We start from the raw sequence: 27,031 nt of genomic DNA on the forward strand, positions 1-27,031 counted from the left end.
GAAACACGATCCTACAGGGTTACACATGTGTTGCGCGGGTTCAATCTCACAAACTGCCGGTTCTTTAAAGAAGACCCTGTTTTTGAATATTTTTGTTTTAAATATATACTTTAATATAAGGTAACTACTATATTAATATAATTGAAGTTCAAATTATAACAGCTCCGGACGGAGGATAAACTGGTTAGGACGTTTGGGTTACACACGTGTTGTGCAGGTTCGAATCTCACAAACGGCCGGTTCTTTAAAGAAGACCCCGTTTTTGAATATTTTTGTTTTAAATATATACTTTAAAGAAGACCCCGTTTTTTAAATTTTTTTGTTTTAAATATATACTTGAATAAATTTGTTTAAAATATATACTTTAATATAAGGTAATTTATTATTTTATTAGTTAAGGTTCAACTTTTAAATAGTTAAGTTTATTTATACCGTTTTAAATCCCAACCCCGTTAAAGAAAATATAAAACATTATATTAAAAAAAAGGAAATACATACTAAACATTAAATTTAAGAAACAAATATTTACAAAAGAAAAAAAACATTACATTAAAAAAAAAAAAAACAACATCTAAATCCAAACCCTAATCGTTTCCCACTGCGAGACATGTTCGAAATCATGTCCTTCATCGTGGCGGAAGTTGAAAAGGGCAACCGCCTTGATGTCGTCCTCGCTAAGGCCCTCAGATGAATTCTCCACAGACTTGTAGTAAATCTCGAACTTCTTACATTCCAACCGTATAACCCGAAACCTTGAAGATAAGGCATCAACGGTACGGCCGTGGTTCAGACCACGAAGTTGTGCAAAATATTGTTGCACCCGGACCCATAGACCCCCCCTGCCCTATTGACATACACCTCCTCCCAAGCCTCCACCAATGCTATGTCCTCAACTTCCGTCCACGAGTTAGCAGCCATATGTGGTTGTGTGTTTCTGGGTGTAGAAGAAAGATGAACAAAGAAAGTGGAATAACAAGAACGGCGTGTGTGTGTTTAGTATTAGGGGTATATATAGTTGGTAAATTGCCTGTTGAAACACCTTAACAGGTTGAAACGTTTTAACATTTAGGGAAATTGCCTGTTGAAACGTCTTAACAGGTTGAAACGTCTTAACAGGTTGAAACGTCTTAACAGGTTGAAACGTCTTAACATTTAGTAGGCTGTTATAACGTCTTTAAACATTGAATTATACTGGATTGAGCAAGAATTAAAACGTAAACTAGTAAAATTTATAACTTTATTATCATTGAATACAAAGTACATAAAAAACATAACACTGTTACAAATATAATCATTTGAACTAGAATACACTAAACCGCTACTTCATTTGAACTAGAATACACTAAACCGCAACTTCCATAAATTTAAAATGGGGTAGGAGATCCGGATTTTGAATGCGAAATTCGCATCAAAACACCTAGGAATAAATAATATGGGTCGTGAACTGGTAAGTTCCATCAACCCACATTTATTTTCGCCTAGGTGATATGTAACGGGTTGTTCACATTTGGTTCTGCGGTTTCCCGGCTGGGTGATGTTACAAGACCTGGCTAACACACTGGTGAGAGCCCATTGTGTTAGCCAATGTCTCATCAACCACCCGAAACGGGTAGAATCGTCATTACCTGAACAACCCGTTTAACCTTTCACGTGTCCGTTGTAGATGAGTTCTTCAACACGATCGACACCGCAGAGCACGTAGAAGGGGATATCCGATCTCATCCCATTAAAAGGGAGAAGATTTGTGTCCATTGTAGATGACTTATTAGACCCGTTGTAGATGATTCCTTAGAACCATTTGTTGAATCCGGGGGTCTGTCCATTTTTTAAAGCTGTGAACACCAATGTGGTAGAAAATATGGTGAACAAGAAAACGTTGTGTATAACAGGGTGGAAAATTGTGAACGACTTAAAAACAGGTTTCAAACGTCTTGAAAATAACTTTTAAAACCGGGAAACGTCTCAAACGTCACAAACATTGGAAAACGAGAAACATCTCAAACGTCTTAACCTTTTATTGAAACGTCTTAAAACTTTTTAAAAAACGTAATAAAACATAAAAAAATAAGAAACAAAAAAATAAAATAAAATACCTACTAAACAATAAATTAAAAAAAAGAAAATATAATAACAAACATATATTTTTGATATAAATTCAAACAGTTAAAACAAACATCTAAATTCAAAAAAAAAAAAAAACAAACATCTATTTTTGAAATAAATTATAAACTTATATTAACTATAGACACTAACCGGGTTAGTGTTTAAAAAGAAATTCTTATATAAACACTAACCCGGTTAGTGTTTATAGTTAATATAAGTTTATAAAATATCAAAAAGGGGGTCTTCTTGTTAGAACCGGCCCTTTGTCAGATTCGAACGCACGCAACATGTGTATAACCCAAACGTCTTAACCAGTTTATCCTCCGTCCGGAGCTGTTATAACTTGAAGTTGTAATATATTTATATACTCATTATATATTTAAAACAAACGTCTAAATTAAAAAAACTTAAAAATATCAAAAAGGGGATCTTCTTGTTAGAAACGGCCCTTAGTGAGATTCGAACCTAAGCCACCCGTGTATAACTCAAACGTCTTAACCAGTTTATCCTCCGTCTCGGAGCTGCTATAACTTGATCTTATATTGTATTTATATACTTTTATGGAACTTTATTGAACTTTGGAGACCGTGAAACGTCTCAAGCCGTGTTGAGGCGTCTCAAAGCCGGCTTCAAACGTCTCAAGCCATGCAAAAGTAGCAGCTTATCAGCTAAGCTTTTAAAACGTCTCAAGCAGCCGTCTGAGACGTCTCAGCCAAGACGTCAAGACTTCTGAGCTCTGTCGGACACGTGGCAGGTTTTGGTTGGTCAGCCGGACGTTTCAACATGTTTTAAACGTCTCCACGAGACGTTTGATTTGGCTAATTCGGAAACGTTGACTGAAACTTGGCTATTTTGACTATTTCCCCTTATCCAATTGACATAGTATAGGGGCAAGAAATGAAAATAAACATAGGGTGGGTACCCAAAAGAATATTCCCACAGGAACGGCATTTCCGGAAACAACAATTCAAACCTCTTTCACTAGCATCCAATGTTACCTTCACCACAAACCGTCAGATCAAAGTGTCACCATCCCATCCAACGGTCCAAACTAAACTTTGACTAGCGTACAGAATGAGGTAAGGAATGAATGAATGATTGGCTTTTCTTTCAGGTTTACACACCTTTGACCAGATAGAGACTGAGAGAGAGAGATAGACTCACTCTACGTTTAGAGAGAGAAACCTATAGATTTAGAGAGAGAAAGTTGAAAACGAAGACGAAGAGACGGTGGCGGTGGTTGTGTACTTGCGTACTCGCGTCTGCTGGTTATAGTTCGTTCTCCACGGCTGAAATTTGGGAGAATTTGAGTAAATTAGGGTTATGATTTGTGAAACATAATGAATGTGATGCGTCGTTTGAAGAGTATTGCTTCTGGTCGTTCATCGGTTTCAGATCCTGTGAGTATTTACACTAATTATGCTAATTTCACTAGTTATAGTTCTGTTTGATTGATTTTGTGTGAAGTGTTTAGAGTGATTGAATGTTTTGATTTACTGTTGAGCTGATTGATGAAGGAGATTTGTTAATATTCATGTGGTTTATCGACATTTATGCTAGATTAATTGATTTTATTTAAAATGTTGTTTGATCTGTAGTACTATTGTTTGATTCGAGGAGTGATTTGATATTTTTATTACTATTACTTTTGATTTAGTAGCATTTTAGTGTGAATATTTTGCTAGTTTCAGTTTTGTTTGATTGATTTTATGTAAAGTGTATAGAGTGATTTGAGAGTTTTGATTTACTGTTGAGCTGATTGATGAAGAGGATTTGTTTATATTCATGTGATTTATCGGCATTTATGTTAGATTAGTTGAATACTTGCAACTGAATTTGTATCTTATTTGAAATGTTGTCTGATCTGTATTTTGATCTGTAATTTATTTGAAATGTTGTTTGATTTGAGGAGTGATAGAATATTGTTCTTATTATTTTTTTAATTAAGTAGCATTTTACACTAATTACGGTTATGTTTGATTGATTTTATGTGAAGTGTAATGTAAAGAGTGATTGAGAGTTTTGGTTTTCCGTTTAGCTGATTAATGATGGAGATTTGTTTATATTCATGTGATTTATCGACATTAATGATATATTAGGTGACTACTTGCAGTTTGATTTATAATTTATTTGAAATGTTGTTTGATCTATAGTACTATTGTTTGATTTAAAGAGTGATATGATATTATTATCATTATTTTTAATTAAGTAGCTTTTTACAGTGAGTGTTTCGTTAATTTCAGTGATGTTTGATTGATTTTATGTAAAGTGTAAAGAGTGATCGAGAGTTTTGATTTACTGTTGAGCTGATTGATGAAGAGAATTTTTTTATATTCATGTGATTTATCGACATTCATGATATATTAGTTGAATACTTGCAATTGATTTGTAATTTATTTGAAATGTTGTCTGATCTGTATTGATGTTTTGGTACTATAGTTTGATCTGAGAAGTGATATGATATTGTTGTGCTTAGGAATTTCCGAAATGCAGATGTTCTGGTTTTTTTTTTTTTTTTTTTTTTTTTTTGATGAAGTAGTAATTTTTTTGTTAGGGTGGAGATTCTAGCATTAAGAGAGTAAAGGTTGAGCAAGAGGTTGAATCAGATGTTAGTGCTGAACGTGAACCAGAGCCACAATCAGTAGAGAAAACTGCAACAGCTATAGAGCAGCCAATGGATTCTACATCAACAGATATGGCTGCAAGCACATCCAACACTACGTGTACAGATAAACCTGAAAAATCCGACTTTGACGAGCTTCCAAAAGAAATGCATGAAATGAAAATCAAGGAAGATAAATCCGAAGACAAGGTAAATTTCAAATTGAATGCATAGGTATTTTGTAGTTATTCGTGTTGTATAACGTTGGATATGTTTTTCATTCACTTGTACGTTGTAATGTAGGAAGTTGAGGCTACCGTTGTCAATGGCAACGGAACCGAAAAGGGCCAGATAATCGTGACGTCTGTGGGTGGTCGAAATGGACAACCGAAACAGGTGATCCTTCTATAACTCAATTTTTAGTAACTGAAATGTAATCGTTGGACTTACGTCATTAAATTTGTTTTGGTCTAGACTTTGTCTTACATGGCGGAACGTGTAGTTGGCACTGGTTCTTTTGGTGTAGTTTTTGAGGTATGTGGATATGTTTCTAAATATTTTTTTGACTGTTTAAAGCGTAAAGATTTAATACGGTAAAATATACTGGTGATGATTTAATAAACTATTATTTATTACAGGCTAAATGCCTTGAAACCGGTGAGTCTGTTGCTATAAAGAAGGTACTACAGGATAAGCGATACAAGAACCGAGAACTTCAAATTATGCGTCTACTCGATCATCCAAACGTCGTTCCCTTGAAAAATTGTTTTTATTCAACAACCGAGAAGAACGAAGTGTACCTAAACGTCGTGCTAGAATATATACCTGAAACGGTGTATCGGGTATCGAGGCATTACAGTCGGATGACTCAGCACATACCTCTTTTATACGTACAGTTGTACACATATCAGGTGAAACTCGTACTTTGTTGTTCTGCACCTTTATTGACTATCTGACTTTATATTCATTTATTTATCTTGGTTCAGATCTGTCGCGCACTTAACTACATTCATAATGTTATTGGTGTATGCCATCGTGATATCAAGCCACAAAATTTATTAGTAAGATCTTCTTTCTTGTATAGCATATCGATTAGGGGTGCTAAATGGGTCGTGTTCGTGGGTTAGCAAGTTCAACCCGAAAATTTTCGACGAACCCAAAAATCGTGTCATACATATGAACCCGAACACGACCGTTCAACCTGAATTTTTAGAATTTTTTAACTTTTTTCCGCAAATTAGTATATTAAACTTAAAATTTACTACAAAACAACACAAATGTATATAATACAGTTGCATTTGAATTATAAAATCTTATGTCAATTTCTCTTTTTCAGTTATAATTATTGCATAAAATACACAATCAATTTAATTTATGACTAAAACATATTGTAAAAGAATATAATACAATATAAATGGGGTCAAACGGGACAACTTGCCAACCCAACCGGGTTGACCTGAACCTGACCCATTTAGACTAAACCGAAACACGCGAATTTCGTGTTAGGTTCGTGTCATGTCAGAAATTCACACCCCTAATATCGACTAATACATTTATCGTAAAGTCTATACAGTAATTTGAGATATTGATCTGCAGGTTAATCCACACACGCATCAGCTGAAGCTATGTGATTTTGGGAGCGCAAAGATGTTGGTAAGGCAACCCGTTAATTTCTTTTGCGACTTAAAAGGTGGCCAATGCAATTGTCAAGTTTTGAGCTTTATTTGTTTTCATTACAGGTGCCCGGTGAACCAAATATCTCATATATCTGTTCAAGATATTATAGGGCTCCTGAATTGATCTTTGGAGCAACGGAATACACGAACGCGATAGATATGTGGTCTGCTGGTTGTGTTTTGGCAGAGTTACTACTGGGACACGTATGTGACTATTTTATGTTTGGTTCTCCTCTTTGATTTTGTAAAGTATTTATACAACATTATGAATTTATGACAAGATTTTTGAAACACGCTGTTTTTGGGCCATTACATCTAGGGAGTGCAAACGAGCCGAGCCCGAGCTCGACCAGGCTCGGCTTGTTGGTAGTTTCTCAAGCTCGAGCTAGGCTTAGCTCGTTTATTATCTATTATCTATTAATTAATATATTAAATAAAAGTAATATAAATAATACACCCATTTAGGATCACGAGCTTGATAAGTGAAGCTCGGGCTTGGCATCGTTTACTAAAAAGCTTATTTTTAGGTTCGGGCTCGGCTTGTAAACAAGTTTAAATAAGCTGGCTCGGCTTGTTTATTAGACAAGTTAAAAGAAGGGGTAAATGTTGCCAAGTATTAATAAAAACTAATGTTACACTAAGTCTTGACGAGCCTGACATGCCAGGCTTGAGCTCGGGCTCAATAAATAAATGAGCTTTATATTAGGCTCAAGCTCTGGCTGAGGCTCAGGCTCGATAAAGCTCGGCTCGTTTCGAGCTTTTTCTAGAGCAGATCGCGAGCTGCTCGGCTCGTTTGCACCCCTAAATTTACATCTGTTTTGTGTATTATTTGATTATGACAAAAAAAAGCTCTTGCTGATTGGCATGATTTATAAACATTTACAGCCTCTTTTTCCTGGTGAAAGTGGTGTAGATCAGCTGGTAGAGATTATCAAGGTATGCTCTTTTACCATTTTTGCTGCTTTAAAATCGTATTTTAGTTTTCTTTTTTACAGTGTTAATTTTTCTTTGCTCTAATATAGATTCTTGGAACACCAACAAGAGAGGAAATCAAGTGTATGAATCCTCATTACACAGAATTTAAGTTTCCGCAGATCAAGGCTCATCCTTGGCATAAGGTTCGTTAACAATAAAAAAATTGTGTTGGCAAACATCTTTGTTTTATTAGTAACATGTGTGATTATCTATTATACTGATTCCAACCAATAAGGTTAATTCTATACTTTTTTTTTCAGATTTTTCAGAAGCGAATGCCACCTGAAGCGGTTGATCTTGTCTCACGCTTACTCCAGTATTCACCAAGACTGCGATGTAGCGCTGTAAGCGAATCTTGTTACGTGTTTCTCATTTCTCTAAATAACAATCATTTATTAATTGGGGGATGTTACTACATTTTTTAAGCATCCTGTAATCAGATAATAATTTGGATCTTGATGATTATCATGTGTTTCAGTTGGAAGCATGTGCCCACCCGTTCTTTGATGATTTAAGGGAGCCAAACACAACCTTACCAAGCGGCAAACCCCTTCCTCCCTTGTTTAATTTTACACCAGAAGGTACAACAGTTATTCTTCATCAATAGACAATAGCCATTAGGGGTGTGCACGGTTCGGTTCGGTTTAATATTAAAACCGAAACTGCAACTGAAATGTTTGGTTTTCGGGTTTTTCGGTTTTAGCAACGGTTCGATTCATTTTTTCGGTCTTTGGAACAAGATTACGTAAGATTCAAAAGTAAAAAGTATAATCCAAAATTTAAGAATCTTTCTTAGATGTTTTACATTTAAGTTATTATATTTAACCTTTATAATTAACATTGTTCACATAGACCTAATCGTCTAATCTATTTATATGTTTCTCCAAAGTTTTTATTAAATACAAATTCTTTTATAATACTTTGAAGATCATTTAAGTTTTATATTAAATTTTGTTATTTCTTGTAGGCAATAGATAAATCATTTCAATTATAAATAAACATGTTAATGTTTTGTTATAAATACTTAACATTCAAGAATAAAATTAATGTTTTTGTTATAAATACTTAACATTCAAACATTCAAGAATAAAATTAATGTTTTTGTTAAAAATACTTAACATTCAAGAATAAAATTAATAATTCCTACTAGCATGGGTTAAACACAAAAATATAGGACTGCGCCTACTATCATGGCTTATCAGTTCGATTTTTTTCGGTTATTGAAAATGTTATCCGAAAACTGAACCGAAATTTTCTGTTATTAAAAATCCGAAAAACGAACCGTCGGTTTTTGTTTCGGTTTGGTTATTTCGGTTTCCTGCTCACCCCTAATAGCCATGGAAAAATGTGTGGCTGGATAACATGTTGAAACATGTAAATTTCAGTATGGGTCGGAATGGGTTGGGTTGACCCAAAACACTTTTGTCCAATTTTTTTAGTTTTTACTTTTATAATTAGCTGGTGTGCTGTATATAACTGCAATACTATAATCTAATTTTTGCATAAAACAAATACAATTATTAATAAACAATACTTATACCGACTTTCCAACGGGTACAGAGCTAGCTCATGCATCTCCAGAATTGGTCCAACGCCTTGTACCCAAACATGTCGAAAAATGAAGCATGTGAAGAGAAGTTTGTATGTGAAGGGTTAACCTGGAAGCATGCTCATACGAGAGTACGAGACATTTTTGCTACAGAGCAAGCGCTCCTTGCACCTTCTTTGTTACCGGAGGTTTACAGATGGCAAAAAGGTCAAACTATAGGCGTATAGGTATGTTCTTTTTATGATGTAGCTAAGTTTTCCATATGTAAGCATCCATCTATGTCTACTTGATGGATTGGATGCAAAATCCGATAGATTATGGCTATACTTCTAATGCATACTCTCGTGCTCGGTTTTCTTTTTTGCTATGAAATGAGTTTTGTGTTAATATGTATGCTACTTTTGTTCCAATGTGATTGTGTCTCGTCTTTTGGAAAGATAGTTTCGGTTCTCTTGCTGATCAGCAGCAGTACAAAAGCGGGTTAGACTTCCCCCAATCTTACTCTTTCTGAGACCCTCTGAAAGTACGAATAGCTTGTTATAAATGGGAGTTTACTACGTTTGTCTGTTATATTTTACATATGTATTGATTTGTGCTTCGAGCATGATTTGTTGCATAATTGTGGTGGTGGTGCCAATGATTTCTAGATCAGGTGGTGGAAGACTTGCGTTTCTCTGGGGAGATGCAGGTTCAACGCCCACTTGGTGCAGAGTGAGACACTGGTGGACAATAATAGGAGACCCAAGGAAACCTAGGTTCAATCCTTGAGCCAAACCAGTTTTACCGGTAATTTCACCGACATGCCTATGGGTGAGTGGGTTATCGGGTTTTCCCTGGAATTGGTGGTGGACTTGGGTTACTCCCGGAGTACTCCGTTTGGTCCAGTGGGTGCCCCGAGAGTGCTCAGGATTGGTTCTGTTGACCGTCAAAAAAAAAAAATTGTGGTGGTGATAGTGGCGGCGGCGGTGATTGTGACAATCATGGCGATGATGGTTTGAAAAACTAAGGGGCTGTTTGGTTCGATCAGAGCAGGTCTGACTGGACCTCTTATCCTGTCAGATTTGTGTTGAAGTCTGACTGAGTCAGACTCATTTTGTCTATTTTTGCTCCATTCAGATGTGAACCAAACAGGCTGAGGTCTGACCGAATCAGATCCTCACCTCTTAATTGACCCAGTTAGATGCAAACAAACAAACCCTAAACGTTGGATGGTCCTAAAAACTGAATGACGTTAATAACCAAATTAAGAATTGCAAAAGGTACATCACTAAATGTTAAAATCCAATGCGACTAATCAGTTTTTATCTACATTCAGATATGAAAATATAATACAGATAATTTATCAAGTTTAATCATGAACAAAATAAAATGAAAAAATAACGCCGGTCCGGTTTGCATTACAATGCAACCGGTTTGTCACTCAGTGGCTCAAAAAGTTCCTGGTTAAACATCCACATCCGGTCCAATTTTCAAAATCACAAATCATATCCTCTAGTAAGCAAACAATTTAGAAGTGAGGTGAAATTGAACCATTAGTTAAGTTAAATAATATATTTAAAATCAGAATCAAACTATACAAATAATTATATATTTATATTAGTGAAATTTTTAATTATAGGCTATCATGTTTTATATCAGGTTATTAAATTACTTATACGCTATCATGTTTTATATTAGGTTATTAAATTACTTATAAGCTATCATGTTTTATATTAGGTTATTAAATTACTTGTACATATCATGTTGTATTGTTATGACTTTTATCACGCCGTTAGGCTAAAAGTTTAAAACAACTAGTTTGGTCACTTCTAGCCCAAAAAGTATTCAAAATCCATTAGTCGCAAACCACCAAGTGGGTAACCAATATACAGTGAATTGACCAAAATAGTTACAGTTTGGCTTTTTTTTAGAGTTAACTTTCATTGTTCACTTTTTTTTTATTTCAGACGAGTAAATTGTCATTTTAGTCCGTGAGTTTTGTCCAAATTTACCATTTTGATCCAAATAGTTTTTTTTTTGCATCTGAGTCATTGACTTTTACATTTTGTTGCCATTTTGATCACTTTGCCTAACTCCATCCAAAAACCCAGTTACTCTTTTCAATTTAAACCTTTTCAGTTGCCATTTTGATCCAATTCTTAAAAAAACATAAAAATTCTAAAAAATCCAAAAAATCCGGTACGGTTCGAAATGGTTCGCGTCGAAACGGTTCGGTTCGATACGGCACGGGTCTAAACGGTACGGTTCGAAACGTTTCGCGTCGAAACGGTTCGGTTCGATACGGTACGGTTCGCGTCGAAACAGTACGGGTCGAAACGCTTCGCGTCGAAACGCTTCGCGTCGAAACGCTTCGCGTCGAAACGGTTCGGCTCGAAACGGTTCGGGTTTGAAACGGTACGGGTCGAAACGGTTCGGCTCGAAACGGTTCGGCTCGAAACGGTTCGCGTCGAAACGGTACGGGTCGAAACGGTACGGTTCGAAACGGTTCGCGTCGAAACGGTTCGGTTCGATACGGTACGGGTCGAAACGGTACGGTTCGAAACGGTTCGATACGGTACGGGTTCGAAACGGTTCGCGTCGAAAAGGTTCGGTTCGATACGGTACGGTTCGAAACGGTTCGGTTCGAAACGGTTCGGTTCGAAACGGTACGGGTCGAAACGGTTCGTGCCGAAACATTTAATGATTTTTGGATTTTTTAGAATTTTTATGATTTTTAGAATTTTTTTTATTTTTATATTTTTTAGAATTTTTATGATTTTTTAGAATTTTTTGAATTTTTTGGAATTTTTTTGATTTTCTGGAATTGGATCAAAATGGCAACTGAAAACATTTTTTAAGGAAATCCCCAAAATACCCCTGTTACAAACTGGGTTTTTGGATGGAGTTAAACAAAATGATCAAAATGGCAACAAAATGTAAAAGTTAGGGACCCAGATGCAAAAAAAAACTATTTGGATCAAAATGGTAATTTTAGACAAAACTCAGGGACTAAAATGGCAATTTACTCATTTCAGACCAAATTTTCAAATGTATCGTTTTCCTCCCTGATATTTTGGAAACGTAACATTTCAGTTAAAAAAAACCACAGTTAATAAATTCAGTTAGCTTAGGGGTAAAATTCGTTTGTTTCTAGGCCATGGGTTCGATCCCGGCTAACTGCAATTTTGACTGTGGTCACCCCTAAGCTAACTGAAATTTTTAACTATGGTTATTTTTTGGGTTGAAATGGCACATTTCCAAAATGTCAGGGAGGAAAATGGTGCAGTTTTAAAATTTTACCTGAAATGACAAAAGTGAACAAACCACAGGGACGTAAATGACACTTAACTCCTTTTTTTATATCTGAATATGTGTTTTAGATTTTGTTTTGGGTCATAATCTTTGTTAACAATAGCTATAATCTTACCATAACTATAAGTATTCTTTGGTATATTCTTATCACCTTCTTTTTGTAGAGAATTATCACACCATCTAACCATATAAGTGTTATAAACTTTTAACAGTATTGTACAGTGTATTAGTTAGGATTAGGATTAGATAAAATACATTAGTTATAATTTATTGTAATCACTTATTTTAATCATATTTTTTAATTTGAAATGGTTTGCTTTATAATTACACTTATCATATTCATATCTAAGAATTTTTTGTTAGTCTATGTGCTATAATTTATTGTAATCACTTTTTAATCATAATTTTTAGCTTGATAAAAACCAAATTTATGATCATCTCTTAAGGATTTTGAATTTCATCATGCTATCATCTCCAAACAAATTGTATAAAAACCAAGAAAACATCATATAGAATGATTACTTTATTACTTTGGCACCAATTAATACAAAGAATTCCCAATTTTCATAAACTCATAAAATATATGTATATATATGTATAACAAAATCAAATTTCACTTTCCATATCAAACTATCAATAGTTCAATACCTATAAGGAACACCAACCACCACCCCTTGAGCCACACCCTGCCCCATCCTTCCTCCACCATACTTCCACCCTGTCCCCGCCGACGAACACCCCATCGAACCACCACCACCCGCACCAACACCCTCATCCTCCGACTTCACCTTAACCGAAAGATTAATAATCCCATTCCGCTCCCCATACCTATCTCTCAACCTATAACTCAAAAAATGCAAATAATCAACCGGAAAATACCACCTCGTAAAATCCGAAACCGGAACGTTAACCGATCCAACCGCATGATCACCATAAGAGTTCTTGCAACGCACTTCTAACGTGAAAAAAGTTGCATGCATGGGCATGTTGACGTTAAACTTTTGACCCCATATTGGATATGGTCCGTTTTCGGTATCCATGTTGGATATTTGGCTGTTGGTTGATTCGGTTTTGATGATCACGTATGTGTTTTTCTTGATTCGACGGTTGCCCGCGAGTGTAAGCGATTCGCCGGAGATGATTGTGAGTTCTAGGATTCTAGAGTTTGGTTTGGTCATTGTGTTTTGGTGAGAAATTAAGGTTGAGAATTGAGAAGGAAGGTGTGTTTATAATATATGGTCATATATGGATGGATTATAGGGAAGTTTATTGGTAATGAGAAAGAAAGAAGAAGGATGGTTCCATTCACACGGTAGGAAAGTGAGGTGGTTTTTCTTTCTTTTTGTTTTTTTTTTTATGTTTTAGTTCTGAATTATATGTATGATTCGAATTGATATTATAAATCGAATATTTTAATTTTTGGATTTAGCATTATTACTTTTTTAATTAATGTAATTTTACTTCTATTATATATTTTTTGTTATTATTGTTTTTTTTTCAACTGTCGTTACAAGTATTATTATTATTTATGGTATTTATTTATTTTGGCTTAAATATTATCACGTTAAGTTCATTTGATTATTATTATTATTATTATTATTATTATTATTATTATTATTATTATTATTATTATTATTATTATTATTATTATTATTATTATTATTATTATTATTATCATTATTATTGTCTTCGGATTTAAATACAACTAGTGGAATTTTCCGCGCGTTGCGGCGGATATTCGATTGGTATCGGTTTGTTTCGTTTTGTTTCGTTATGGTATCGATAGGATATCGTCAATCGATATAGCAACCAATAAAGATATGTCTAAGAGGATATCGACACTTGTTTTATATCGATAAAAAATAATAAAGATGGATACTGGTATCAGTGTTATTCAAAAGAACTGGTTTGGATTGTCATGATAAAGAATAAAAAAAATCAGTTATATAAGACTTGTTCTACTTTTTAATAAAATTTTAATAAAAACATGGATAAAACTAACATGTTCCAACGATATATTTAAAATTTTGTAAAACATTATATTATTTTATTAAAATAACGAAATGGTATATGACGTTACTTAAACATTCACGACTCGGTTTTAAGTAAAACTTATATTAAGAAGATAAAAATTAGCACGTCGTAATGACATACCTAAAATTTTATAAACATCGTATTTTTAAATTATAGTAGAAAATAATTTATGTTAAAAAAAATAAAATATATAAAGATAATAGATAAAAATGAGTTCACTATTCATTGGTCCATGGAAATTAATTTAAAAAAATAAAATATATAAAGATAACAGATAAAAATGAGTTCACTATTCATGATCTATGGAAATTAATATATAGATAATTGTCAGATTCATTAAAAAAGATTTTTTTTCTTAATTGAATTACCCGACGTTTCAAAATTGTTATAAGGGTTGAGTTATAATACAAAAGATTTAAAAATAAGAAGGGTAAGAAGGCATAGAGAGTGACAAGTGTCCTATTAGTAATTAAATGGAAAGGGTAATTTTGTCTACAAGAGGAAAGAGAATATGCACATGCAAGTCACATGCTATTTCCCCCCTAACTTTTAAACGTCTGTAACTTTTTTATACATCATTTGTTTTAAAAAAAAAATTATACCATAAAATCGAGCGTTTTTTTATCTTTAATATGAGTACCATATTGTTATATTTTTCAGAAAAAATTCAAAAACCCAGTTGCATATTACACAATGGACATGATGTAAAACACAATGTAAATTAGATTAAAAACACAATCAATGACAACAGATAAAGAAACAATGGACAACATACTAAAACACAATGAACATAACGTATAACACAATGACGATAACATATAACACAATAAGAATCAGACTAAATAAAAACACAATTGATGATAACAGATAAAAGACACAATTAATGACAGCAAATAAAAGACACAATGGAGAGCAGATGAAGACACAATGAAAAACAAACTAAAAACACAATACATAACAAAGTAAAACACAATGAACAAAATAATAAAAAAGTGAACAATTTATTAAACCACAATGGACAACATATTAAAATACAATGAATAACATATTACACAATGGACATGATGTAAAACACAATGTAAATTAGATTAAAAATGCAATCAATGACAACAGATAAAGACACAATAGACAACATATTAAAACACAATGACCATAACTTATAACACAATGGCTATAACATATAACACAATAAGAATCAGACTAAATAAAAACACAATTGATAACAACAGATAAAAGACACAATTAATGACAGCTGATAAAAGACACAATGGAGAGCAGATGAAGACACAATGAAAAACAAACTAAAAACACAATACATAACAAACTAAAACACAATACATAACAAACTAAAACACAATGAACAAGATAATAAAAAAATGAACAAATTATTAAAACACAATGGACAACATATTAAAACACAATGAATAACATATTAAACACAATGACCTGAACTAATAACACAATTTATAGAAAACTCAGATATAACAAAATCTTCATTGTGTTATTGTGTTATAGGTTTTTATAAGAACGCAATGGATAGAACTCAAATTAACATTGTGTTATAGGTTTTGAAAATAACACAATGTATAGAAACTTTACTGACCAAAAGCCAGTTAAAAGACACAATGACCTCCTGAACCTTTAACACAATGCCAAAAAACCCAGTAAAAATGAATTTTTTTATTTTATTTTTATATGATAATATGGTACTTATATTAAAGATAAAAAAACGCTCGTTATTATGGTGAAATTTTTTTTGAAAAAAAATTTCATATGAAAAAGTTATGGACGTTTTAAATCGATGGGGGAATTGGCATGTGCCTTGCATGTGGAGAGAGAAAATCCATAAATATAGGATTCCGTTTATGCCATTCTATTATCTTCTTTTTCCTACAACCAATCTCAACCCTCCAAATCTAAGATCAATGGACAAGAATCCTTCTTACACTTCTTATTTATTTTATCCTTTGTATTTGATCCTAACCCATTGTTAGGGTCCATTTATTTTTTTAACCATGTTAAAAACTAATATTAAATGAATGATATTTTAGTCGATTCCTTTTAACTATTATCTATTTAACCCAAATGACCAACTAGAAAGGGCAAAACATCATAATTGCAATTGCAATTCACCGAATTATCTTCTTTCCTTAGCTTTCTGCCCCACGACTTGCCCTTTTATTAAAAGTAAAATAGGATAGGATTCAAAATATCATCCACTACCATATATGTAGAAACCTTATGATTATATAAACGTTGTATATAATATTTTTCTAATTATCATTTTGATAGGGGTGTGCACGGTTTGATTATTCGCATTAACTTTAATCATAACTGAAATATCGGTTCGGTTTATTCAGTCAATTTGTCGATTTTTGGTTCAGTTAATAACCAAATCAAATAAAGACTAAAAGTTGAGAAAATTACCAATCTAGCCAAAACTTTAATCAAATTACCAATCTAGCCACCTCATGCGTCCTTGGAAAGCCACTCACATGTATGGGATGAGCCTTTCAAGCATGGGATGAGTCCTTGGAGAGAAACCCAATAAAAAATAGACACGTGGCCACAGACGCATGGGATGAGTCTTTCAAGCATGGGATGAGTCCGTGGACGCATGGGATGAGCCGCGGACGCATAGAATGAGTCTTTCATGTGTGGGATGGGATGAGTCTTTCCACGTGTCAGTTGGGGATTGGCGGACGCAATACTTGGCCATGCAGACGCATCAGAAGACTTGGGATCTGTGAGTGGCCTTCCAAGGACGCATGAGGTGGCTAGATTGGTAATTTGACTTTTTTCTTGGCTAATTTTGTAATTTTCTCCTAAAAGTTTTGCTTAGAATTACATATAGTAAAAATATAAATATATGAAATAGATGTATAAATACATGAAATGAATATATGAATAAATGAAATGTGGTTTAAATACATGAAATATATGTATAAAATCCAGAAATATATGAAAATACAAATAATTCGGTTTCGTTCAGTTCAATTAATTTCGGTTAACTAATGGTAAAAAATAACCAATAACTAACTTTTGGTTAATTTAGTTTCAGTTAATTTTGGTTCGATTTTATTTTCTGACAATCTGACATCTAAAAAGATAACGTTTTAACCTTCATCATCCCATCTTCCATAACCCCAAAATCCCCATTTCTCTTCAACCAAATGGCATCTTCATCTTCACTCTCACTCTCTAACAACCTCTCCACATCATCCAGAACCTTCATCCCAAACCCTAGCTCAACCACCGTCTTCCACCACCTCTCTCCGCCGCACCTCCTCCGCCTCCACTCTCCGCCCACCGGCGGCCCTCACTTCTCTACCCTCCGGTGCTCTGCCGCCGGTTCCGAGACCGGATTCTTCACCAAACTAGGACGCTTGATCAAAGAGAAGGCGAAGAAAGACGTCGAGAAGATATTCTCCGGTGGATTTACGAAAACGAGAGATAATTTAGCGGTTATTGATGAGCTGTTGCTGTATTGGAATCTGTCGGATACGGATCGAGTTCTGGATGAGATTGAAGAGGTAATTTTGTAAATGTTTATGTGAATTTTAATGTTGATTAGAGAGAATTGCTAAGTGGAATGACATTTGGATGTGAGTGCTTATGGCTTGTGATTAGGTGCAGAACTGATTGAGATGTATACACACAAACTAATACGAGATATCGGTAGTGCAAACATACCAAAAAGTATCTAAACCGATTTGTTTAGTAACTGAAAACCATGAAAATGAGTACAGGTAATGATGTTGTTCCGTCGATAACGGTTCAGTATGGTATCGGTACGGTACGGTAGTGGCACTCGGTATAGTTTACGATACAAATAAGTACTTTATTTTGAACACAACTCTGTTTTCAGTATAATTTATATTGAAATGACGAAAACAAGAGATAATTTGGCAGTTATTGATGAGCTACTCCTGTACTGGAATCTCTTTGATACCGATCGTGTTGTAGATGAAATTGAAGAGGTAGTTTTATGATGTTTTTGTTCTGAAGTTTATGTGAATTTTAGTGTTGATTAGGGAGGATTGCTGCAACTGGAATGACATTTGGATCTGAGTGGTTATGATTTGTAATTAGGTTGCAAAACTGATTTTGTGTGTACTGATAGGTAGTGCAAAAGTACTAAAACGTATCTTAACCGACTTGTATCGAAACTGGAGGTACCGAGGTAGTTTTATGATATTTTTGTTGTGAAATTTACGTGAATTTTGGTGTTGATTAGGGTGAATTGGTGTAACTGAAGTAAAATTGGATTTGAGTGGTTAAGATATGTAATTAGGTGCAGAACTGATTGAGATGTATTTATGTCTACCCATAGTTATTAAAGGCGTTAGGCGCACCCAAGGCGCATAGGCCTCGCCTGGGGCCTAGGCGCAAGGCCAAAAAAAGTGTGGGCCTGAGAAAAAAAAGCGCACAACAAAAAAATATTTTTCTATAATAGAAAATTAATACTATTCTTCAAATAAAATAAACTAGGGTCAATTGCATATTTACCCTCATAAATTTCTCTTATTGCGTATTTACCCAACCCAAAACTTAAATTGCATTTTTCTCCTCTCTTCATGGAAAAAATTGCAAATTTACCCATTTTGATTTATTTAACTAAAAACAGATTATAAAATGACTATTGTATCCCTACCCTATTTTTGCTAAGTCTCATTATCATCCGCCATCTTCTTCATTCTCCTCTATAATTGCCATTAAGCAAATTTTCATTAAGGGGGGAGAAATATGCAATTTCAGTTTTGAGCTGGGTGAATATGCAATAAGAAGATGATTAGAAGGGGAAATATGCAATTATCCCAATAAACTAAAGCTATTATATAACATTTAATATTGTCTATTTAGTACCAAAAGTTATAAAATGCTGGTTTATTAGTGTAGAAAAGTAGTTTCGTTTCGTTAGATAAAAGTAGAAATCTAGCTGTAATCTTGCCGGAATTTAGAGAATTTGGCCGGAATCTGCACATGAACCATCACATGGAAAGTTAAAGCGCAATTGCCTTGACTTAAGGCGCAATTGTCTCACCTCGCTAGGAAATTGGGCCTAGGCGCAAGAGGCGATGGCTTTTAACAACTATGTGTCTACCAATAGGTAGTGCAAAAATACTAAAAAGTTTCTGTCTTTCTGAACCGAATCATATCGAAACTTAAGAGGTAGTTTTGTAACATTTTTATTGTATGATTTATATGAATTTTAGTATTGATTAGGGAGAATTGCTGCAACAGGAATGACATTGGATTTGAATGGTAATAATTTGCGATTAGATGACTAAAGGATTTGGTCAATGAAAAACTATTGTTGACTTCTGAGAGGTGATTATATAAATATGTTAGGCAGTTATTGATTATGATTCAGATTATCTACGGTCCAAATATCAGATTGAATGTTGTAAGAAAACAAAATAATGGAAATAATCAGATTGAATATGTAATTAATTTGTTGGGTTTTTATTTTAATTATTTTTTGCCATGTCAAACAGCTGAAAACACGGACTGCTTACAACCAAACCTGAAACTTGTTTTGTGCTCATAAAAGATAGAAATTTGATGATCAGTAATTAGTCACGTGCATAGGTTAGTAAATTATTCAATGAATCTTCTATGCTTTTAGGCATTATTGGTGTCGGATTTTGGCCCAAAGATCACATTAAAGATTGTTGAGAGCTTGCGGGATGATATATATGCTGGAAAGCTCAAATCAGGAACTGAAATAAAGGCAAGTGTTGTGAATGTGATTTTAATTTATAATTTTTACACTGCAAAACGTTACATGTAAATGAAAATAAAGTACACTGCAAAACATTACAAGCTTCCGACAAATTTTCACCCTTTTCTTATTGGTATATTATGTAGGATGCTTTGAAGAAGAGTGTACTGGATATCTTGACCACCAAAGGTGCTAAAACAGAGCTTAAACTTGGATTCAGGTTTGTGTAACGCATGTCTTGGCCTCTTGGGATCTTACGCATGTTTCTGTTTCTATGTTGTTCGTTTGTTGATGATTATTATTAATGATGTTATTTTTATAGGAAACCGGCAGTAATCATGATAGTTGGTGTTAATGGAGGTGGAAAAACTACATCTCTTGGTATGTTTAATGATAATGGATTTTACATTGTATCTTCTTCTTTCGTTAATATTCTGCTGAGTCCAGTTCGGTTTGAAAACAACTGATTTTTGGTGTTTTAATGGCAGGGAAACTGGCTTATCGGTTGAAGAGTGAAGGTGCTTCAGTGAGTTCATGATTTGTTGATACTTTTATCATTTGAGTAAAATGTCATTTCCTCCTTGAGGTTTGGCCAGTTTTCCGATTTTTGTACAACGGTTTGTTTTTCCGCGTTTGGATCCAAAAGGTTTGAAATTTTGCCATTTTCATCCGGCTTGTTAACTCCATCCGTATTTCTCCATTAAATCAGGGGTATTTCCATCTTTTTTGTTAACTTAAAGGACAATTCGGTGTAATGGATTCGGTCAGGGGTATTTTAAATGCTTGTACATAAAGTGAAAAAGACCGGATTGCTCTTTAAGTTAACCAAAAAAGACGAAAATGCCCCTGACTTAACGAAAAAAAATGAATGGAGTTAACGAGCTGGATGGAAATAGCAAGATTTCAAACCTTTTGGATCCAGATGTAGAAAAAGACCCTTGTATTTCGTACCAGATTCGCCGTACCGAATCGGGGTACAGAGTCGTCCCAATCGCCTCCGGTACGCGTACCGGATCGCTAATTTGGACCGTTCCCGATTGTGTACCATAGTAGTGTTCCAAACGGTGAATACACGTTTTTAATTAATAGGAAACACGTTTCCGTTTTTAGTGTACCGGTGTTCCGGCGTTCCAAAAGTCAGATTCCGGTATAGCCACCTGAAGAGTTTTTCCCTCCATTAACTTTTTCCCGCTTTTTATAGGTAACTGAACAAACTTTTCCCCCCAATAACTTTTTCCCATGTTAACTCTAAATACATGTTGTAACAATCAATCTAGCACACAGAAAATATTTCAATTCAATTCAGTCAGTTTTGAATTTTGATTATGTTTTTGAAATTTTAATGAAAGATCTATTTTGTACTTTTTTATATATATGATACGTGTACCAAACTACGGTGGTACGCCATAGGATACACCGTACCATGTACCGAATTAGTGTTCCCAAATGAACCTACCCCCCAACGTACCGATTTTTAAAAAGGCCCGAACTGCGTACCCGTTTTCGTACCGCGTACCGGAGCGTACCGCGTTCCATGTGACTATGGAAAAAACAAACATTTGGACGTAAGTCGCAAAACTGGTCAAATCTCAGGGACGAAAATGGCATTTTACTCTTTGTCGTTCTGTGTCTTCGTATAGTAAAGAGTTAAATCTTGAAAACTTTACTTGTATGATCAATTAATGTACAACAGAGTGAAGTATCTTTTGGTTACTCTACTAAATAATTATATTAAAAACGTGTAGATATTATTAGCGGCTGGTGATACATTCAGGGCTGCTGCGAGCGACCAACTGGAAATTTGGGCTGAAAGAACAGGCTGCGAGATTGTATCAGCTGAAAAAGAGAAAGCAAAAGCATCAGCAGGTAGACAATTAAACCAAGAGTAATAAATTTAACAAATATAATTGGTTTTACTTTTACGGCAGCTACTATTACTAACATGTGATCTTGAAGTTCTTTTTGAGTAGTTCTATCACAGGCCGTTAAGAAAGGGAAAGAACAGGGTTTCGATATCGTGTTATGTGACACCTCTGGACGTAAGACATGATGTTGGTCAACAAAATTACTTGAATTTTTACTTCAATTGACGTTCACTCACACCGACAGTTTTTCTGGTTATTTTTATGTCTTATAGGTCTGCATACTAATTATAGCTTGATGGAAGAACTGATTGCGTGCAAAAAGGCCATTGCTAAAATTGTTAATGGTGCACCTAATGTATGGCATTATGGTTAGCTGTCTTATTTTCGTTAGGTGTATCATCTTCCTTTTATAAATTTTGCAACATTTGATCACATAGCTTAGTTAGTAAATGTCTAAAATGCCCTTTTATAAGGTCAAAATAGAGGGACTTTGCAACATTTGATCACATAGCTTAATTAGTAATTGTCTAAAGTGCCCTTCAATATGTATTTGTGGGTTTCATCTTTCTATCAATTTTATCTTTTGTTTTATGGGGTCCGTATATATAACATTTTTCTCTGTTCTTTTCTCGTCGGGACCCATTTTTATGCCCTTTTCTCCATCCTTATTCTTTGGGCTGCGTCTTTATACCATTTTCTGTTTTGTTTATTCTCTTACCATTTACTTAGCATACACGAAATGAGAATGATATGATTCATACTTGTTAAGTTTTTTAATTTATGTGATTACTTCACACAATTCTACAGGAAATTTTACTCGTTTTGGATGGAACGACGGGTTTGAATATGCTTCCACAAGCTAGGGAATTTAATGAGGTACTTTTCTTACATTATGCACTTAACACACTTGAAAAAAATACATATTTCAATATGGTGGCATATTTTATAAAAAAATTGTTAATATATGAATTGCACAACACAATCGGTGGCAGGTTGTAGGAATAACTGGTTTCATTTTGACAAAACTCGATGGCTCTGCAAGAGGTGGTTGTGTGGTATGTGAATGCTTTCTTCCTCTTTTTGGATTCAATATCTACAAATCATATGGAGGGCAATAGTGCTTTTCATCAATTGGCTGACATGGGCGGCAGGGGAATAGTGCCTGGTACTCCCTTATTGGCCCAACAAATTTACGATTTTATCCCGCTTTAAAATTACGATTTTGCCATCACTTCAAAATTATGTTTTTACCCCCACTTAAAAATAAATTTACGTTTTTTCTCCCAGCTAAATATTTCAATTTTGCCCCCGGTTCAAAATTATGATTTTGCCCCCGGTTCAAAATTATGATTTTGCCCCGTTTCAATTTACAGTTTTGCTATTAGTTTTTTCCCTTAAAATTACGATTTTGCCATCAGTTCAAAATTATGTTTTTACCCCCACTTAAAAATAAATTTACGCTTTTGCTCCCAGCTAAAAATTCCAAATTTGCCTTCGGTTCAAAATTACGATCTTGCCCCGTATAAATTTATAGTTTTGCCATTAGTTTTTTTTCTCACAGCCAAGTTACAATTTTGCACTCAACTTAAATTTACATTTTGTCCATCGTTTTTGTTTGTTTTCCTGGTGAAATTACAATTTTATCCACAGTGTAAAATTACAGCCATGCAGGCAGCTTCCTGGCACTCCCCCATTGGTCCATTTAATTTACGATTTTATCCCTGAATTAAAATTATCAGTTAAAAATTACGTTTTTCCAATCGTTTTAGTTTTTTTAGCAAAACTATAAAGGTTTTTTTGTTTTAATTGGTTTACTCGATTTAATTTTTTTTTCGTGTCAAGGAGCTGCCTAACACTCGCAAAGCATATGGAGGGCAATAGTGCTTTTCATGAATTGGCTGACATGGGCGGCAGGGGAATAGTGCCAGGCCTGCCTGGTACTCCCTTATTGGCCCAACAAATTTACGATTTTATCCCGCTTTAAAATTACGATTTTGCCATCAGTTCAAAATTATGTTTTTACCCCCACTTAAAAATAAATTTACGTTTTTGCTCCCAGCTAAATATTTCAATTTTGCCCCCGGTTCAAAATTACGATTTTGCCCCGTTTCAATTTACAGTTTTGCCTTCCCTTAAAATTACGATTTTGCCATCAGTTCAAAATTATGTTTTTACCCCCACTTAAAAATAAATTTACGCTTTTTTCCCAGCTAAAAGTTCCAAATTTGTCCTCGGTTCAAAATTGCGATCTTGCCCTGTATAAATTTATAGTTTTGCCATTAGTTTTATTTTCTCACAGCCGAGTTACGATTTTGCCCTCAACTTAAATTTACATTTTGTCCATCGTTTTTGTTTGTTTTTCTTTGTTTTCCTGGTGAAATTACAATTTTGCCCCAGTGTAAAATTACAGTCATGCCGGCAGCTTCCTGGCACTCCCCCATTGGTCCATTTAATTTACGATTTTATCCCTGAATTAAAATTATGATTTCGCCCTCAGTTACAAATTACGTTTTTCCAATCGTTTTAGTTTTTTTAGCAAAACTATAAAGGTTTTTTGTTTTAATTGGTTTACTCGATTTAATTTTTTTCGTGTCAAGGAGCTGCCTAACACTCGCTCAGTAGTCCTGAAAAATTACAGTTTTGTCCTGAGCCCAAAATTATGGTCTTATCATCGTTTTTGTTTATTTTCCTACCAAAATTATAGTAGTCTTTTTTTAATTGATTGAGAATTATTCGGCCATCGCCCCGCAACGCGGGCGGGGAGTTTGAACTGATGGCACTGTTTCCTTGCCGCCCATGTCACCCAATAAAGGCCATGAACTATTCCGGCTTTTTTACTAATTATTATTTTTAATCATGTATCTTGAAAACGAGTTCTGCTTGCAGGTTAGTGTAGTTGATGAGCTCGGAATTCCAGTGAAGTTTGTAGGTGTTGGGGAAGGGGTGAAAGATCTACAGCCGTTTGAGGCTGAAGCTTTTGTCAATGCTATTTTCTCATGAGGAAAACGGTTAGTTTTCTTAGTTAATTCTCTGCTTATATTTCCTCCATCCCATCAATTTGCAACATGTGAAAACTTGATGGCTTGTACATGTAAGTAAAATCATATATTAACCTTATTTATAGCTATATTTTGGATAAGGGATGCGCTTCGGTTTTAGACCTCGTCGCCTTTTTTGCGCTTCTCGCTTTATAAAACCAAGGAGATCTGGAATTAGGGGTGCAAACGAGCCGAGCTGAGCCCGAGCTCGTTTAACATATGAAAGCTCGAGCTCGGCTCGATTCGAACTTTATTTCTAAAGCTCGAGCTCGGCTCGAATGTAATTTTTCAAGCTCGAGCTCGGCTCAGGCTCGACTCGTTTAATATTTATTAATTATTTTATATTAATTATCATTATCATTATACATATTTTTGTTATTTTGTTATTTATATGAATGGTAATTATTATTATATACATATATGTTTAATATATTAATAAAAAAAATATATATAAACAAAAAGCTCGATTAGGCTCGCGAGCTGGCTCGAGCTCGATAAGCGAAGCTTGGGCTCGTTTACTAATCGAGCTTGTTTTTTAGGCTCGAGCTCGAGCTCGTTTAAGCTCGGCTCGTTCGAGCTTTTTTTTCGAGCCGAGCTCGAGCTCGAGCTCGTTTAAGCTCGGCTCGTTCGAGCTTTTTTTCGAGCTGAGCTCGAGTAGCTCGCGAGTAGCTCGGCTCGTTTGCACCCCTATCTGGAATGGTTTACTAGATAAACAGTTGATATGTAAAAGAGATAGACATATGCAACTTTTTGTTTACATATATCAACTCTTCGCCTCGCCTCGCGTACATGAAGCTGTCGTTTCACGCCTCATGCCATTGCTTTTGAGACCTAAAGGCCTTGGAGCGCCTTGTGTTTTTTTTAAATCCAAGCTTTGATGTCGTCCTAGTATACTAAAAAACCCATAGAAATGTGATGAGTCTAATGACTACGAATTTGAAAAGATTTTAACTTTTATTTTCCTAAAATCTTCATTTTCATTATTGATTTTTTATGTTGATGTTAAGTGTTCCCATTATCTTTAATAATCTTGGTGAACTCTTTACTTATTTTTCCTTTAATGTTGCAGGTGCAGGAATCACCGTTGACTAAGATTTATGGGTCGAACGATAGCAACAGCATAGGCTCGAGATAAGGTGCTAAAAACATATTGATGATTATGCAAGATAAGGTGGTTGTGATCTGAATTATCTTAGGAGTAATGAGACCCGATGCTCGAGTTTGTCTACAATAAATTTGTTTATGTAAACATAATATAGGAAGATTCTTCATTTAGGATGAACAAAAAGTTGTCATTTACTTGCAATATTCTCATTCATCATGATATTTGAGGCTTTCCTTTAATGATTGATTTTACACTGTGTTCCCGAGTCTCATTTAACAGGGGAGGGGAAGGAAAATGAATTAAGAGAGAAAAGGAAGGAAAAGATGTGATTTTTTTTCATGTTCCCGAGTTTAATGAAAAGTAAAGGAAAAAAGAAGAAATCAAACATTTTTATGTTCCCGAGTTGGGAGGAAAAGAAAAGAAAGGAAAAATTTACCATTATACCATTAAACATAAAACATTTTAATTAGATATGAGCGTAATTAATAAGATTTTCTCTCCTAATCTCTTCGATTTGGGAGGATAAATATACGTATGAATTTTCTTCCCTTTTCCCTCCCCTTCTATCCTTAAAAAATCCTTCTATCCTTAAAAAATCTTGGGAACATAGTTTTTTTTTTTTTTTTTTTTTTTCATATTTTCATCTCTTTTCTTCCTCCCCTATTAAATGAGACTCGGGAACAGAGTGTATGAGACCTCCACCATATTGATATGAGACCCCCACCATTGACATATGATATGTATTACATGCTCTCCTTTCACTCTCTTTCCATGTTAGAGGGATTTTTCTTGACACTGCCGACTTTCTTTATAAAAACTAGCAAGAAGCTAGAAGTAATGACAACATCTGAAATTACACAAAAAAACACACCAATCTTTCTAAGAAAGATTTCTAATCGGTGATCTATTCTTAATACAAAGGTAAGCTAAAGACTTTATATCTTCCACCACTTTAGCCACACTCGCCTTCTTTCCAGCAAAAAGCACTTCATTTCTTTCCTTCCAAATAGACAAACTAGCCGTGAGGATTATCCCTTGAATCACCTTCTTATTGCGAGCTTCAACATT

The 27,031-nt window shown here is 34.5% G+C and overlaps 3 protein-coding genes across 3 annotated transcripts; 2 read left to right on the forward strand and 1 right to left on the reverse strand.

Moving 5' to 3' along the window:
- Positions 1-3,211: 3,211 nt before the first annotated feature.
- LOC110900365 (shaggy-related protein kinase epsilon) lies at positions 3,212-9,298 on the forward strand. Its single transcript, XM_022147245.2, has 13 exons — positions 3,212-3,503; positions 4,658-4,915; positions 5,009-5,101; positions 5,180-5,239; positions 5,344-5,616; positions 5,692-5,766; positions 6,302-6,358; positions 6,445-6,585; positions 7,267-7,317; positions 7,404-7,499; positions 7,617-7,700; positions 7,835-7,937; positions 8,917-9,298. Exons 1-13 carry the CDS (start codon positions 3,444-3,446, stop codon positions 8,976-8,978), a joined length of 1,413 nt encoding a protein of 470 aa, XP_022002937.1. The 5' UTR covers positions 3,212-3,443; the 3' UTR covers positions 8,979-9,298.
- A 3,407-nt stretch (positions 9,299-12,705) lies between these two features.
- On the reverse strand, positions 12,706-13,385 carry LOC110903571 (BON1-associated protein 2). Its single transcript, XM_022149416.2, has one exon. It carries the CDS (start codon positions 13,372-13,374, stop codon positions 12,838-12,840), a length of 537 nt encoding a protein of 178 aa, XP_022005108.1. The 5' UTR covers positions 13,375-13,385; the 3' UTR covers positions 12,706-12,837.
- Positions 13,386-17,351: 3,966 nt separating this feature from the next.
- On the forward strand, positions 17,352-26,209 carry LOC110900366 (cell division protein FtsY homolog, chloroplastic). Its single transcript, XM_022147247.2, has 12 exons — positions 17,352-17,763; positions 19,860-19,964; positions 20,102-20,175; positions 20,278-20,336; positions 20,444-20,481; positions 21,701-21,821; positions 21,926-21,994; positions 22,093-22,175; positions 22,628-22,696; positions 22,813-22,875; positions 24,707-24,828; positions 25,928-26,209. Exons 1-11 carry the CDS (start codon positions 17,404-17,406, stop codon positions 24,818-24,820), a joined length of 1,155 nt encoding a protein of 384 aa, XP_022002939.1. The 5' UTR covers positions 17,352-17,403; the 3' UTR covers positions 24,821-24,828; positions 25,928-26,209.
- The last annotated feature ends 822 nt before the right edge of the window (positions 26,210-27,031 follow it).

This window comes from Helianthus annuus, chromosome 13, assembly GCF_002127325.2.
Source record: "Helianthus annuus cultivar XRQ/B chromosome 13, HanXRQr2.0-SUNRISE, whole genome shotgun sequence".
NCBI lineage: Eukaryota > Viridiplantae > Streptophyta > Magnoliopsida > Asterales > Asteraceae > Helianthus > Helianthus annuus.

What these genes read in the sequence shown, in the direction of transcription:
- LOC110900365 (XM_022147245.2), top strand. Translation starts at nt 3,444, where the DNA reads ATGAATGTGATGCGTCGTTTGAAGAGTATTGCTTCTGGTCGTTCATCG. An exon ending in TACAGTTGTACACATATCAG is followed by an intron (nt 5,617 to 5,691) that starts GTGAAACTCGTA and finishes ATCTTGGTTCAG; the next exon opens with ATCTGTCGCGCACTTAACTA. An exon ending in GTTTAATTTTACACCAGAAG is followed by an intron (nt 7,938 to 8,916) that starts GTACAACAGTTA and finishes CAACGGGTACAG; the next exon opens with AGCTAGCTCATGCATCTCCA.
- LOC110903571 (XM_022149416.2), bottom strand. Translation starts at nt 13,374, where the DNA reads ATGACCAAACCAAACTCTAGAATCCTAGAACTCACAATCATCTCCGGC.
- LOC110900366 (XM_022147247.2), top strand. Translation starts at nt 17,404, where the DNA reads ATGGCATCTTCATCTTCACTCTCACTCTCTAACAACCTCTCCACATCA. An exon ending in TTCTGGATGAGATTGAAGAG is followed by an intron (nt 17,764 to 19,859) that starts GTAATTTTGTAA and finishes CTATGCTTTTAG; the next exon opens with GCATTATTGGTGTCGGATTT. An exon ending in GAGCTTAAACTTGGATTCAG is followed by an intron (nt 20,176 to 20,277) that starts GTTTGTGTAACG and finishes TTATTTTTATAG; the next exon opens with GAAACCGGCAGTAATCATGA.